General features: G+C 48.6%; 1 protein-coding gene across 3 annotated transcripts in view; it reads right to left on the bottom strand.

The window, feature by feature from the left end:
* The window catches only part of LOC123757414 (COMM domain-containing protein 8-like), a 75,649-nt gene that overhangs the window by 10,715 nt on the left and 49,996 nt on the right, over window positions 1-14,938 (bottom strand). For all 3 annotated transcript variants that reach the window (XM_069327309.1, XM_069327308.1, XM_045740965.2), the window contains exon 3: window positions 2,970-3,119. In XM_069327309.1, coding sequence (XP_069183410.1) covers window positions 2,970-3,119 — 150 coding nt within the window. The remainder of the gene's footprint in view (window positions 1-2,969; window positions 3,120-14,938) is intronic.

The following is a 14,938-nucleotide window of genomic DNA, read 5'->3' as shown; positions in this document are numbered from 1 at the left end:
ATTCACTTCCTTGCCTAGCATCAAGTCTGTCCAATTATACTCACTAAAAAAAATTTCTAAGGTCACCATAATGTCCTCTCCTGAAGTCTGGTTTTTCAACTGCTTCAACCTCCTTATTTTCTTCCAGCTTATAACGGATTGCATACTTTATTCCCAAAAAGACATGGTCACTTTTACCCAAGGGAGGAAGGTACTGAATGTCAAATATCTCTTCCTCCTTCCTGGTAAATATAAAAAAAAAACTTCTTGTGGATTGGCAGTCATTATTTCGTTCACCTTTAGGTGTTCTTTTACCAGCACAGCAACGCCACCGCCTTTCCTAATTTTTCTGTCCCGTCTCCAAATTGAGTAGCCCCTTGGGAATATGACCTCATTTAAAATTACATCTTCAAGTTTTGTCTCCGTGAGTGCAAAAATGTCTGGTGTCTGCAGCTGCATTACATCACTTAACTCCAGTATCTTCGATCTCACTCCATCTATGTTGGTGTATGCAATCTTCAGGAACTTGTTCCCCCTCTCCTTATTCTTCACTCCCCCTCTCTCTATTGATTTTGTTGGTTTGCCTTTATGTACCACTTTACTGGTTTGCCTACCCCAATCACTTTGTAGAAAAAAAGAATTTATTTCTTCTTCAATCCTGCTCTCATTTAAATGTTTTGCCTCGGCGAGGTTCAGTTTCAGCTTCTCTCTATCTTCTTTTGAAAGATCTCGTCTTAACGACCACCCTTTCCCATCCTCATCACTTTGCAATTTTCTAGCATTCCTTAGTACTTCTTCCATCTGTTTGGCACCATTTAGGGTGATCCTCAAAGGTCGATCTTTCCCTTTTACGTACCTGCCTATTCTCCTGTAGTCGCACACATTCTCTATGGTTGTAAGACCTTCCACGAGGCCAACAATTTTATCTACTACTTTAGCTTCTTCTACAGCTCTTTCTGACCTACATGTTATCGCCTTTTCTTTGCAGCCAAAAATGATCAGGGACTTACTCCGATCAACTGTGTTTTGCACCAACTTCGGGTTAGATGCCAATTCTTTCCTCACTTCCAGCCTAATGTTTGTTTTATCTTGGTTGCTGCAGTGTTTGACTTCCTTTACTACTGCTTCTATTTTTTCCTTCTCCTTGGCCACTTGTACATAAGTGAGTTGCATATCTTTCTTGCACTGTTCTATTCCCTGTGTAACTTCCTCCATCTGTGCTGACAAAAGCTGTTTCTCCTGTTGAATTTCCTTACCTAACCTATTGTAGTCATTTATGTTTAAATTTACTTTAACTTCTTCCAAAGCTATTTTTAAGAGTTTATTTTCTTCTTCCATGGCTTTGCAATTTGTTTCGAATTGATTCTTATCCTTGCGCAAGTCTTTCACTAAACCCTCAAGACATAAAACTTTGCTATTCAAATGGTCATTATTTTCTTTCAATTTACTAATTATTTCTACATGAGAGTTCACTATAGTATCTAAATTTACCAACTTGTTATGTAGACTACTAATATCAATGCTTTCTTCATTAAATCCCTCAAAATCAAGCTCTGTTTTGTTTTTCCCCTTGCCAGTGGCCATCTTGAATGTTCTTCTCTGCACTGTAAACACTAGGGCAACTTTTTCTCATCCGATTTTTCACTTCCCTTAGCACTTTCCAGTTATCTCACCTATTTTTCAAGAGCACTATACCTTTATGTTCTCTGGGACACCACTCATTACCATCAACCTGTACTACAATACTTAGGATTGTTGAAATATGCTGGAGCTCCTCTGCTGCAAGTGTTGACCCTAGGGGTGTCACTTTTTTGAATCTATGTGTGCTGTGCAAAACTGTGAAAAAGTGTGCGAGGTGGCATGGGTGAGTGTATAGGCCTCACCATGAGGCGGCTGTATCTCATTTTCACTGTCCGTGCTATCATCATCGGTCACTTGTGTGTAGTCTTTATCAATGTCAGAGTCATCAAAATCACTTTCCTCACTATCGGAAAATAATTCACTGGTTATTTGCTCTTGGGTGGCTGCTGGGTAACTGATGGTAGCGTGGCGTGAGCTGGATTTTTTTTCAAAATGGCGAATGTTTACTATAGCCCCTGGGCAGCGTATGGAGACACCCTATATCCCGCGGGCCTTTCAAATCTTGCGCGGTACTCCAAAACATCATATGATGCGGAGTGCAAGTTACTGCAAGTCACTCAACTCATCATATTATGTCTTGCGCAACTAAAGGATTAATATTAGTAAATTGTATTAATTATTTATCTGATGGTTTTCTTTTGTTTCTATCTGCGACTTACACACTGCAAGGGCCAAAGCAACTTATTTTTTATTTGTGTGACAGAGAGCCACACCACTCTGACCCAGTATTGCCTGCACTACTGTATCACATCACCTAGATTTGGGGACCTGTCCTAGAAGCTGATCTCAGGGGCTATTCCTAGCAACCTTTGCTTAACCACTGCACTGCTCGACCTTAAAATACAGTGGTACCTCGGATTACGAGCGTTCCTGCTTACGAGTTTTTCGGGTTACGAGCAGGATTTGCTCGGAAAATTTACATCGGGATACGAGCGTTGCCTCTGGATACGAGGGTGTTGATACGCGTATGGGCCGACCTAGCGCATGGTGGCACAGCGAGCACCCTTCAGTTTACCAGTGCCTCGCACCCAGTGACAATCCAGCCTGAATTCTTCACCAGGATTTACAGTGTTTTGTCAAATATATGGCCATTTGAGCATAAAAGTTGTTATTATATATCTCACAATGGAGCTTCTATATTATATATCACTTTAGGGAGCCTATGGGTCTCACCCATATGTTGGCATTTCTTTACATTCAACTCTGGTTTTTTATGCTTAGTGACTAAATTATATTTCAGTTTCTCTTGCATTTATAAAATGCACTATTTTGAGGCTATCTACTAAAGAACATCAATTTGAAGATTTGTTTTAATGATTACACAAATATCAGCCAATTCAAAAACTTACTCTAACATTCCAGTCGAAGTCCTTTAGGTGATGTGTATTTTTTAAAGATTCTCTCAACAGTGCATCAACAAGTTCGCCTTTTCTTGCCATCACAATTTCATAAATTTGTTCTGCTTTCTCCTGACCAAGTGGCAACAACCAACTTATGACCTAAAAAAAAATAAAAGAAAATCACAAACATAAGGTAGAGTTAATACCTGAAACAAACCAAGCTCAAATATGATTTTGACTCGATATTGTGGTAATATCTGCCATGCCCTTTAACAAAAATGCATGACTACATATTGATATTGACACTATAAGAAACTGTTCAAGTGGACCCTATCAGACCATTATAGGTGATAAGAGAGTTACAGGAAATGAGTCAATTCATCTCTGCATGACTAAAAGGTTCATTAAAACATCAGCATTGAATGTAATGAAACACCTCTTTCTGGTAGAGTGTTTCCTGAAGCTACTTTGCTGAGACTACTCCCCAAGTCACATCAGTCATAGAAGTCCTGTTGACCTACTAGAGATAAGAGCCAAAACCTGGCTCCCCTCATAGAGGCGCAGAGAGCTTGGGATGGATATATCACCCACATTGAGATAGCCTCCAGAAAGTAAGTGAAGCAATACAGACAACTGCACAAAAACAAAGCACTAAACCAGACAACACACACACTCTGCAAATACTTCATTCAAATCCAAATGGTTCATTTGAAGTTAACCTCTGTGATGCGCTGCTTTTATTGTGACATTCCCGCTGTGCGCATAAAATCAAGTGTTCGCAAAATATTTTTTTTCTTTGTAAAATGATAAATTCCCTTCCCAGAACATGTACATGTTAAAAAAAAAAAAAAATTCCACCTACTTTGGTTGTGAGGATGTGGAGAAGGTGCAACGTGACATCATTACAGGCTGGTCGCCCGTGCGTGGAGCTCCCAGACGCGGTCGCGTGGGCCATTCAAGCCTTGCGAGTTGCCACAAATATATTTACAAATAATATTTCTATGTATTTTCAATGCTTTATAATGATTTTTTTGTATCATATCTGATGCATATGTGTCCTTTACAATATTTATACAGTAGAACGTTCATAATGTTCCATAGAACTGTGATAAATGTGTCAGTAATGTGTCCACAATGTTTATTGCCGCAATATTACTTGTTCAAAATTCACAAAAATTACGGTATGTACAGTTTCACACATGATTTATACAGTCACGCATTGTATTACACAATCAGTACTCGGAAGCGAGTGATAATCAACGAAGCAGTCTATGGTACACAGCACGACTTCGCTCTCAATGCACCAGGTACAAACAGATTTTTGCTTCCTGTTTCTTCATTCTGTGTGCTTGCAAATAATGCACTCACGTACACTTTGGCTTTAGTACCTGTAGGTGGTATGTAAGTAATTAATTATCAAAAGAAGGCACCAAATTGGGAAGGCTATGTAGTACCATCAAATGTGCGGAATAATCAGAGGGCGCTAAATATCACCAAGGATGCCAATATGAGAACAAAAACGCTTAAGGCGAACGATATCAAAAGTATCTGAGTCACCAAGAATTCTATTGAGGGACAGGCGACCGCAAGGGGCGGTCGGAAAGCAAGACACATGCTCGTCCTGGAAGTCAGGACATTCAAGAAGGACATGCACGACTATAAGAGGGACAATGCAATTAGGACAATAAGGCGCAGGGCGGCGCTCCATCAAGTGACCATAGGTTAAGCGAGTATGGCCAATACGCAACCTCGCCAGAGCTGTTTCCCATCGCCGGTTACGATGGTAGGAGGATGGCCACGAGGAGACACAACATTTAAGAGTACGTAGTTTGTTACCAGTAATAGATGACCAACAAGCCTGCCAACGGGTAAGGATGGAGGAGTGGATAACCGGGTAAAAGTCGGAATATGGAATATCTTTACGAGAGATGGGACAAGAGCGGGCAGCTTCCTTGGCGGCAGCATACGCATACTCATTTAAAGACACACACCGATATGGCTGGGAACCCAACAAAACTCAACCGACTTAAATTTACTGTGAACAAGAAACAGCCAATGCTGGATCTCGACAGCTACCGGATGAACCGGATTAAAGTACCTGAGAGCCATGAGGGCACTACGAGAGTCAACAACAACTACAAAGGAAGACCGACAATGAGAAAGCAGGAGACAAAGAGCATAGAGAACAGCATAAAGCTCCGCTGTAAAGATGCTAGTCTCCGGAGGTAAGCGACACATATAAGTGCGATCAGGAAAAACAACAGAGTAGCCAACAGCGTCCACAGACTTAGACCCATCGGTGAAGACATAAACTGAGTGGGAGTGAGAAGAAAAGTGCTCAAGGAAAAGGCATTTTAGAACCGTAGGAGGGGTAAAAGCTTTAGTGATGCAGGTGAAGGATGTACAAAACTGCGGAAGGGGGGGGACTCTCCACGGGGGCAAAGAAGGAACAACACGAGGAGAAACATTAGAAACATGAACGGAAAGAGAATCCTGTCAGCGAGATAACCGGACAGAAAGAGGGAGGCAGTGAAGAGGTACAGGAACCGCAGGAGGGGTAAAAGTTAAAGCACGACAGAGGCGAGAGGAAGGATGTTGTAAGGACCGCGCAAGATAGCGAAGACGGTAGCGATCACGGCGGTCCTGGAGAGACAGGAAGCCAGTGTCAACATACAAGTTAAGGACGGGCTAAGGACGGGAGTCAAACGAAAGGAACCAGAACTGAGGCGCAACCCAGTATGGTGCAAAGCATCAAGACGGCGAAGAGTAGAAGGAGAAGCAGACGAGTAAGCAGGGCAACCATAATCGAGCTTAGACAGGACGAGAGAGGAATGTAAAGCAAGGAGAGTGCGCCTATCCGCTCCCCAAGAAGTATGGGACAATACCCGAAGGAGGGTAAAGACCTTAGAGCACTCAACACGGAGGCAAGAGATATGGGGAGACCAAGACAAACGAGTGTCAAGGAATAACCCCAAAAGCTTTGCGGAATCTTTGTACTTAAGGAGATGACCATAAAGTGACAAAGAGGGACGAAGAACGACCCATTTCCGAGTAAAAGACATGGCACAAGTCTTAGAAGTAGAGAACTTGAAGCCATGATCGGTGGCCCAAGACGACACGGCATCAATCGCAAATTGAAGCCGGCGCTGAAGGAGAGGCGAATCATCACCCTGACAGCAAAGGGTAAGATCATCGACATAGAGAGCGGAGAAGATAGCTGAAGGAAGAGAGGAAAGAAGACCATTGAGGGCAACCAGAAAGAGAGTAGTGCTCAGAACACTACCCTGGGGCACACCTTCGTATTGCTGAAAAAAGGCAGAGAGAGCGGTACCAAGACGCACCCGAAAGGAACGATGAGAGGGAGATGACCACGAAGGCCAAAAGAATGAAGCTGGGATAGAATATGATATGGCCAAGTGGTGTCGTAAGCCTTATCTAGGTCAAAAAGGATGGCAACAACGGAGGTCCTCGCAGCAAAAGCAGTACGAATATAGACCTCCAAGTTCACCAGGACATCTGTTGTGCTGCGGCACTTGCGGAAACCAAATTGAGAAGGGGAGAGGAGGTGATGGTGTTCCAGGAACCACATCAGACAAACGTTAACCATACGTTCAAAGAGTTTGCAGACACAACTTGTGAGAGCAATAGGGCGAAAGTCCTTAGGGGAAGTACCCAGAGACCCCGGTTTGCGAACAGGGAGGACAACGGCATCGAGCCAGTCCTCAGGGACTGACGACGACTCCCAGATCCGATTATACAGACTCAGTAAATACTGAGACGTGCACGGAGGGAGATGGCGAAGCATCTCATAATGAATACCATCGGAGCCCGCCGCCGTAGAACCGCAGAGGGCCAGGGCAGAACGAAGTTCAGAGAGAGAGAGAGAAGGGATCATTATAGGAAAGGCGAAGACGAGTGCAGAAATCTAAAGGATGAGACTCAAGGACAGGTTTACGAAGAAGGAAAGATTGGGAAAAATGAAGACCAAAGCTAACAGAAGAAAAGTGGGAACCCAGTTCGGTAGCGACCTGCAACGGGTCCGCCACAAGAGTACCACGGAGGTGAAGGACCGATGAAACATCGGGAACGAACTTACCCGCTATCTTGCGGGTAAGTATACGCTTCCAGATCTGTGGTAGGGGAGTTTTGGACGTAATGGTGGAGACATAAGATGCCCAACATTCACGTTTAGCCGTACGGATGGCCCTATGGGCCACCGCACTCGCCTTCCGAAAGAAAAGAAAAGAATCGTGTCTGCCGACGGCGGTGTCTCTTCCAGGCTGCACGCTTACAGCGGACATGCCCGAGCACAGTCTGCATTCCACCAGGGAACTCACTTCCGTGTGCCCCATGAGGAAGAGCGAGGAATAGAGTGAAGGGCAGCGTCGAAGACAGTGTCATGAAAAAGGAGGAGAGAGTAGCACTGAGGGTAAAGAGGTTCCAGTCCATCCTGGACCATTCTCCCATCGACTTGAGAATGGTCCAGGACGGACCGAAACGTCGTCGTCCCTTCAATTTCTAGTGTGTGGTCTGGTCAACATACTTCAGCCACGTTATTGTGACTCATCGCCTGCACAGGTTCCAGTCCGCTTTCTCAAACTGCCACCTAGGAAAGGAGAGGGGAGGGCGAAAAGAGTAAAAGGTAACAAGGATGGGGAAATGGTCACTGCCATGGAGGTCATCAAGAACCTGCCACGTGAAATCTAAGTAAAGAGAAGACGAGCAAAGAGAAAGATCAAGACTGGAAAGGGTGTGAGTCCGAGAGTCCAAATGCGTGAGCTCACCAAAATTCAGAAGAGACAGGGAAGAAGAGAGGATAAACGGCTCAAGAAGGAGACCCCGGGTGTTCGTCAGAACATCACCATAAAGGGAATGACGACAATTGAAATCACCCAGCAGGAGCACAGGCTCTGGCAAGGAGTCCAGTAAGTGTTTCAGATCAGGAAGAGAAAGCGGGACACTCGGGGGGAGATAAATGGAACAAACAGTGTACCATTTCCCCCACAAAGATACGAGCAGCAGAACAATGGAGAGGCGAAGGAAAAAGTAAGGGGACAAAGGGAACATCAGAGCGAATCAAGAGAGCAGAAGAGTTAGGAGTCCCAGCAACAACTGGGGGGGGAGGGGGAAGAGAGAAAGGAATAGCCACGAAAGCGACCAGGACGAGCACCAAGCATCGGCTCCTGGAGACAGACACAAAGAGGTGAAAATCGTAAAATCAGAAGTTGGAGTTCAAGGAAATTGGCGTAATAACCCCGAACGTTCCATTGAAGAATAGACATCGACGAGAAGAGAAAGGACAACAGCAGAGAACAAGGAAGAAACAAACAAAGGCGAAAGAGCAACATAGCACGTTAACCCTCAAACCGCTAGGGGGCCCAAATGGAATTCACACCCAAGGCGCAACAAAAAAAAAAAATTTCAAAAAATTCTTTCGTCTTATAGAAGTGTTCCTTTTTGTTCCCTGATCACGGAAAAAATAACAAAAAAATCGTAGGTAGCATACTTTAGCTGCAGTAGGGTAGGGAAGTATGGCAAAAAAACCAGCGTTGAATGTAATGAAACTCCATTTTCTGGGTGAGACCCGGAGGCTCCCCGGAGCTTTACCAGGCTCCGGGGAGCCTGGTATGCTAATGTCAGACATTGGCATCAGTCTCCAAAGTCTTTGGCATCAGTCATCAGCATCCAGAAAGGTAAGCATTCCAAAACAAACCCCTATTCTGGTGAAAATTGCTATCTAAAGCCGAACTAGTGGATATAACTCAACAGAAAACAAGCAAACTAGTATGACGTCATACGTCACCGCCCCGCTGTCTGCGCAGCTCCCCCCTCCCCGGGAGGGGGAAGGGGGAGCCCCAGACCTCCCACGCCGGCTATCCACCCATCAGTTCTGAGGCTGGATGTCAAAAACACGTGAAGAACCGCCGACCGGAGGCAGGGAGGGTTGCCGGGGAGCCTCCGGGTCTCACCCAGAAAATGGCGTTTCATTACATTCGACGCTGGTTTTCTGGGGGAAGCCCCGTCGGCTCCCCAGAGCTACCCACAGAGGAAGGACAAAGGGACGGAACTGGGAGGCGGACACCACGCACCCCCCACGGAAGTGAGACAACCGGCAGCAAACGCCAACCCAAGGTGCCACAGCCCCGAAAAGTCCCAGGAACAACACGAGAACAACGAGCAGCAAGGCCCCTGAATGAACACCAAAATTCCATGCCCGAAAGACCGCAAGGACACGGCGCCCAGATGGCAGCGAGAGCAGCGAAGCCACGAACACCACAGGCATGAGGGAAGAACACAGGCAGCTTAGCCACAAGAACACGGCTGACAACCCGGGACACCATCACCCGCGAACCGGGAAGAACAGAACCGGATCAACGCAAAACGCTCTCTGGACCCAGACGCCGTGGCACGCAAACAACAGCGGAGGGCCGCCACTGAACACAAAACACGACACCCCCAGCCCGACCAACGAAGCACCAACAAACCCTGGACCCCTCCAGAACGCAGCAGCCCCACCCCGCACCAGAAAAGATAGACTGCTGCCACCGAACAACCAAAATGCTAAAACCGAAGGAGCAAGAAAACGCAGCGACCCGACCCCCAGAGGCAAATGCCAAAAAGAAAGAGAGCCGACGAAAAAACACACCGGAACCGAAAGGGCACTACCAACCGAGGAGAAGACAAAGCACGCTGACCAAAGACCAGGATGGTGCAAGCGGCGCATGAACAGGCCGGAGGTGAAACGATGCAAGAGACAGCTTAATAACGGTGCAGAAGCAACACCAAGAACGAAAGCAAGCCGAAGCGGCTCCGCCAGCGCCGCACGAAAAGAGGCGACAGTTTGTGGCAAGACGACGGCCCCCAACCTCCACCAGAAAACCAAGCCGAGAGTAAACCAAGCTAACAAGAGTAACCACCTAAGAAGGGACAGAAAAAGGAATGACCGCCAAAATACCCCATACTGTCGCCAAGAGAAGCACGCAGGTGGGACACCTACCACGAAGCCACCCGACCACCAACCGGAGGCGAGGCCGTGAGGCAGAACATAAGCAGCCCCGACAAGGCCCCTCCGAACCCAGGAAAGGCGGAGCCGCGGGAAGATTTCGGGCGCGACCACCGAAACCCAGGCGGCACAAGGAGATGGAACGTCTGCCGAACAGAAAAAACTCCCCAAAGCAAGCAAGCCCGCCAGGAGTTCAGAAACGACGGGTCCAACGCGAGACATCGCAAGACCCCAAAAATACCAACCGGCAGGGCAAGCCAGGAAACCAAAGAAGGCGGAAGGGTTGCCACCAGAACAGTACCCGAACCAAGGGGTACGAACAACTGTAATAGACCGAGACAAAGAAGCACACCACAGGCCACAGGCTGAAAAACGCCCAAGAAGCCCAGGAACACACGCAGAACACCCTTGCTGCAGAGGAGGCAGGAAGAGTGAGCAGAAGCACAAAAACCCCAGGAAAACAACCAGGGGTGGACAATCAGGCAGGGACAGAAAAAAACCCACGCACATGAGAGGGCCAAAACAGGTACCCGAACACCACGAAAAACAACAAGCATACCCCCATACGCAAACCCCAGGCACAAAACAGCAGCAAAGTGCCACACCACAACTGGACACAGGAACAAGGACACGCCATTGCGAAACACAGTACCAATGCACACGTGCAGTAGCAGCAACAGGCACCACCACAACATGCAACATGTAAAGAGCAACTCCCTTCTGCAAAGGCAGAGAACGGAGCAGGCAGACCCCAGACAGGGCCAACAGACACACGACAAAACCCAGCAGGCCCAGAAACCTGCACACCAGGCGACCGACGGCGAAGAAACCCCACTCGATACCTGCTGGATGGGGTACTGGGAGCTCATTTACACTCCAAGCCCGGCCCGAGGCCAGGCTAGACCGGCCAGAAGGTGGCCCACCAGGCAGCTGCTTGGAGCGGCCCGCAGGCCCACATACCCCCACAACCAGGATGGGCCGGAATATCTATTCGAAAACAGGCTAGTGTGCCCCGGAAGTCCACGGACTTACCAGCAATAAGGCTTATGCTCGCAAGTACGTCATGTAACAACCGCAGACCTCTGATGGTTATACAGTGTTCCCCAATTGTGCCTATAGCACCACTGCACTCCACTGGTACTATCCTGCAAGTTCTACCAGATAGGCGGGACTCAAGAGCCAGAGCTCAAACCCTGCAAGCACAGCTAAGAGCCTTACCAGGCAAGTACAGAACCAACCCCACAACCCCCACACACCACACAACATGAAAAAAGGTGGGTCCCCTAAACGACTCTAGCATGGGTTGGACATGCACATGAGGGGGGACAGGAAGGGTTGAAAAAGGGACAGTCACTGGTGTGCGAACGGTCTCAGTCGTACAAAAATATACCTAAATAAAGACAGGTATATAAACAACACCACATCCAGCACCCGGCCAAAAGACGACTCAACCGGGCCCAGAAGAACCTGGGAGCACCGCCAGATGAATTCGCCAGAGACGGACCCGGTCGGACCCGCAGGAGAGCAGGTAGAGGCAAAGGAGGCGGCCCACACCCATGACACAGGGAAAACTGCGGCTTCCTCCCCACAACTGGGAACCAGGACACCCCCGGAGCGAAGGGGCACAAACCGCAGCCAGGGAGAAGAGCGAGAGGCGAAGCACTGTAGCAAAAAGGGCGCAAAACACCAGCACTGAAACACCGCCCAGACCAAAACAAACTACGGCGCATGCGCATGACACGCTGGCCGAACCGCACAACCCACTCTGCGGGAAGGCGCCAACCAGGACTACTGCACTAGAAAAGTAGCCAAAAGAGGAAGCAGGAACAATAAAACCGGCCAACGAAGCAAAGACAGAGCCCAAAAAAGAACCCAACCGGGCCATAAGCAGCCTAACAAAGCAACAAGTAGCCCAACCGGGCCACAAGCAGCCCAACCGGGCCACAAGCAGCCCAACCGGGCCACAAGCAGCCCAACCAGGCCACAAGCAGCTCTACCGGGCCACAAGCAGCCCAACCGGGCCACAAGCAGCCCAACCGGGCCCCAAGTAGCCCAAAACGGCGACAAGGACGAGGAGCTGACAGACGTTCCAATAATGCGGGAAGTAGCGAAAAACCTTCCTGAACCCTCGAGAACACATTAGCCAACACTAGTTCCGAAGGCACACAAAGGTGCAGGCGCACCCGAGACCAGAAGTCACGTAGAACCCCAAGAACGGGGAAACATGATGAAGACACCGTCCCAATAAAGGGTGGGAGGAAACATCCACCCACAGGACGGAACCAACCGACTCAAAGGCCAAGGAACCGAGCCCGGGGAGGGGCCGACGCCCAACAGCACGTACGGCGAGTGGGGAGGAAATACCCCACTCCGCGTAACCACAAGCCCCGCCTAGAGGGGGATAAAAAAAAAAACCCCACGGGGTCCAACGGAGCCAAGGCCCCCCAAGTCATCCCCTCCCCAGCCCCGGGAACCTACACGACAGGCCCCGGGGCCGAGCCATTCCCCCAAAGCCCCGGCTGTACCAGAAAACCGGGGAAGCTGTGAAAACACTAAGGAAGGGAGCCCACTGGCAGACTCTTACAACACAGCTGGAGGAACAGGCTCAAATGCCCCCGTCACAACCCAGGAAGGGGAATTCCCCGAGACTCCCCGAGTCTCAACACCATCAAAACCCCACCACGAACCTACAGACGGTAAGGAACCGGATACAGGCAGGAAGGGTGATCCAGGGAAAAGACAAGGGGGCGTGGATGGAACCGAAGGAACCAACACCCCCAAGTCCTAAAACGAACCAAAACGGAGCAGCCCCGGGGCTCCCGGGAAGTAAACCACGAGAACGTTGCCACCACCAAGACTCAAGTGCAACGCCCCTGCTGCCCGCACCCGCTTTGTTAGCACAACTGGGTAACCGAGCCACAACGAGCAACCAAACTCGCAGGACTCCGGGTCGAAGGTGTCACCGACCCCACAGGCAGCAGATGGAGGCAAAACAGAGAGTCACCCAGAGACAAAGGGCGAGAGCAACCCTCAAACTCGCTGGAAGTGAGGGGGGACTCTGGGGTCACATCCATCGAACCCACGCGCCCCCAGGGGTTTCCCAGGGTCCTGAGCGTTTACTATAAGAGGACTCGCGCTCAGGTAATCCCAGGCAGGGTACTGCTAACCGGCACCCAAAGCTACCAAACAACTTTCTAAGAGCTGAACCCCCGGGACATGTACTCTCACGGGGACCTAGCAGGGGGTACCACCAGAAAATACTCAGAACACAAGGGACACAAGGGGCAAGAACGAAGGCAGACCCCCCCACCCAGGTAGATAAACAAAAAGAAAAAAGAAAACCCCGCAAGAGGACAGCGTACCCAAGCGGAACAGAGCCGGCCGCCATGATTAGTAAAGACAAGCTGCACAGTACCCTGCGCCCCACCAGTGCAAAAACTGCCACTTACTCTAAGGCGAACAAGAGAGACAGAACACCCGAGCACACAAAGAGCGGCCGAAAACCAAGCAGTAAACGGCCCAGCAGGGGCAGGACCCAAGGAAATTGTGGAAGGTGGCCCCAAGCCCCAAGGGCAGTACTTACAGGGCACCTAGGGAAGGGAACCCTAGGCGCATGCAGCCCGAGTACTGGAGAATCACTCCCGGCTCACGCACCACCTAGAAAACAGACACCACACTCAAGGTACAGTGCTGAAACAACCACTGGAGCCGGAGCACATAACCGGTGCCTATAGCATCAGCCGAAGAACTGATGGGTGGATAACCAGCGTGGGAGGTCTGGGGCTCCCCCTTCCCCCTCCCGGGGAGGGGGGGGAGCTACGCAGACAGCGGCACGGTGTTGTATGACGTCATACTAGTTTGCTTGTTTTCTGTTGAGTTCTATCCACTAATTCGGCTTTAGGTAGCAATTTTCACCAGAATAGGGGTTTGTTTTGGAATGCTTACCTTTCTGGATGCTTGACCCAGTCAATGGCAGACATAGAATGCTTCCAACCACACGGGGGTTTCTATAGGCCATTGCTCCCCTTGCCTCTCTGAGGGGGCCAGGTTCTGGCCATGGTCCCCGGTAGGCCCTAGAACTCTATACACATGACTGATGCCAAAGTCTGAAATTAGCATATCAGCCTGGTAAAGCTCCGGGGAGCCAAAGGGGCTCCCCCCAGAAAAGGGGCGTTGGCAGAGCCTTCGCCAGACGAGGTCTACTCCGCCCGAGCTGTCAGACGGCAGTTGCCACAAATATATTATTACCTAATTATTTCAATGTCTCTGATTTTTTCTTAGTTTTTTTTGCAGTAATATTATTCCATACAGTGAATTGTGGTATATTTATATAATAAAAATGTGTGAACCATTGCTGTACTCAAAATTATGGTGTGCATATTAGTGATTCAATTATTATGTTCATAAAACAATAAACAAATAGTTTTGCTGTTGTTACACTATATACACAGGTTATATATAAGTATCTGCATGTTTTGTTCACCATAACAAACTACTAAGTTGGTCTTGTGAGTCAAAAAACAACAAGGAGTGACCGCCAAACACTAGCGAGCCACTCGCTGCCACTCCCTCCCTCAACACCACTTCACTCACCCTCATTCTCCTCCCACAGTACTGTTTTTGCATTTATTCACTATACACAGACGTTATATATACGTATTTACATGTTTTGTTCACCATAACTGCACGTCTAAGCTTGTATGGTCAGTAAAGGCACAAAGACGTAGCTACTCACACAGTCAGCTGATCGGCGGCCGCCCTCAAGGCCAGAGGCACTAATATTTCTTCTCCAACAATATTGTTTGTGGTGTTATTACGCTATATACACACATTATATATAAGTATCTACCTGTTTTACTCACCATACTTGTACAAATAAGCTGGTATGGTGTCCAAAGACCTCAGTGGCCATCAGTAAACAACATGCCAAGTCGTACAGACGACGCTCCTCCCTCACCAAAATGGCGGCTCCCAA

The sequence above is a fragment of the Procambarus clarkii genome, chromosome 19, assembly GCF_040958095.1.
Source record: "Procambarus clarkii isolate CNS0578487 chromosome 19, FALCON_Pclarkii_2.0, whole genome shotgun sequence".
NCBI classification, from domain to species: Eukaryota; Metazoa; Arthropoda; class Malacostraca; order Decapoda; family Cambaridae; genus Procambarus; species Procambarus clarkii.
Note: the sequence above shows the minus strand (reverse complement) of the source record. Positions and strands in the feature narration are given on the sequence as shown.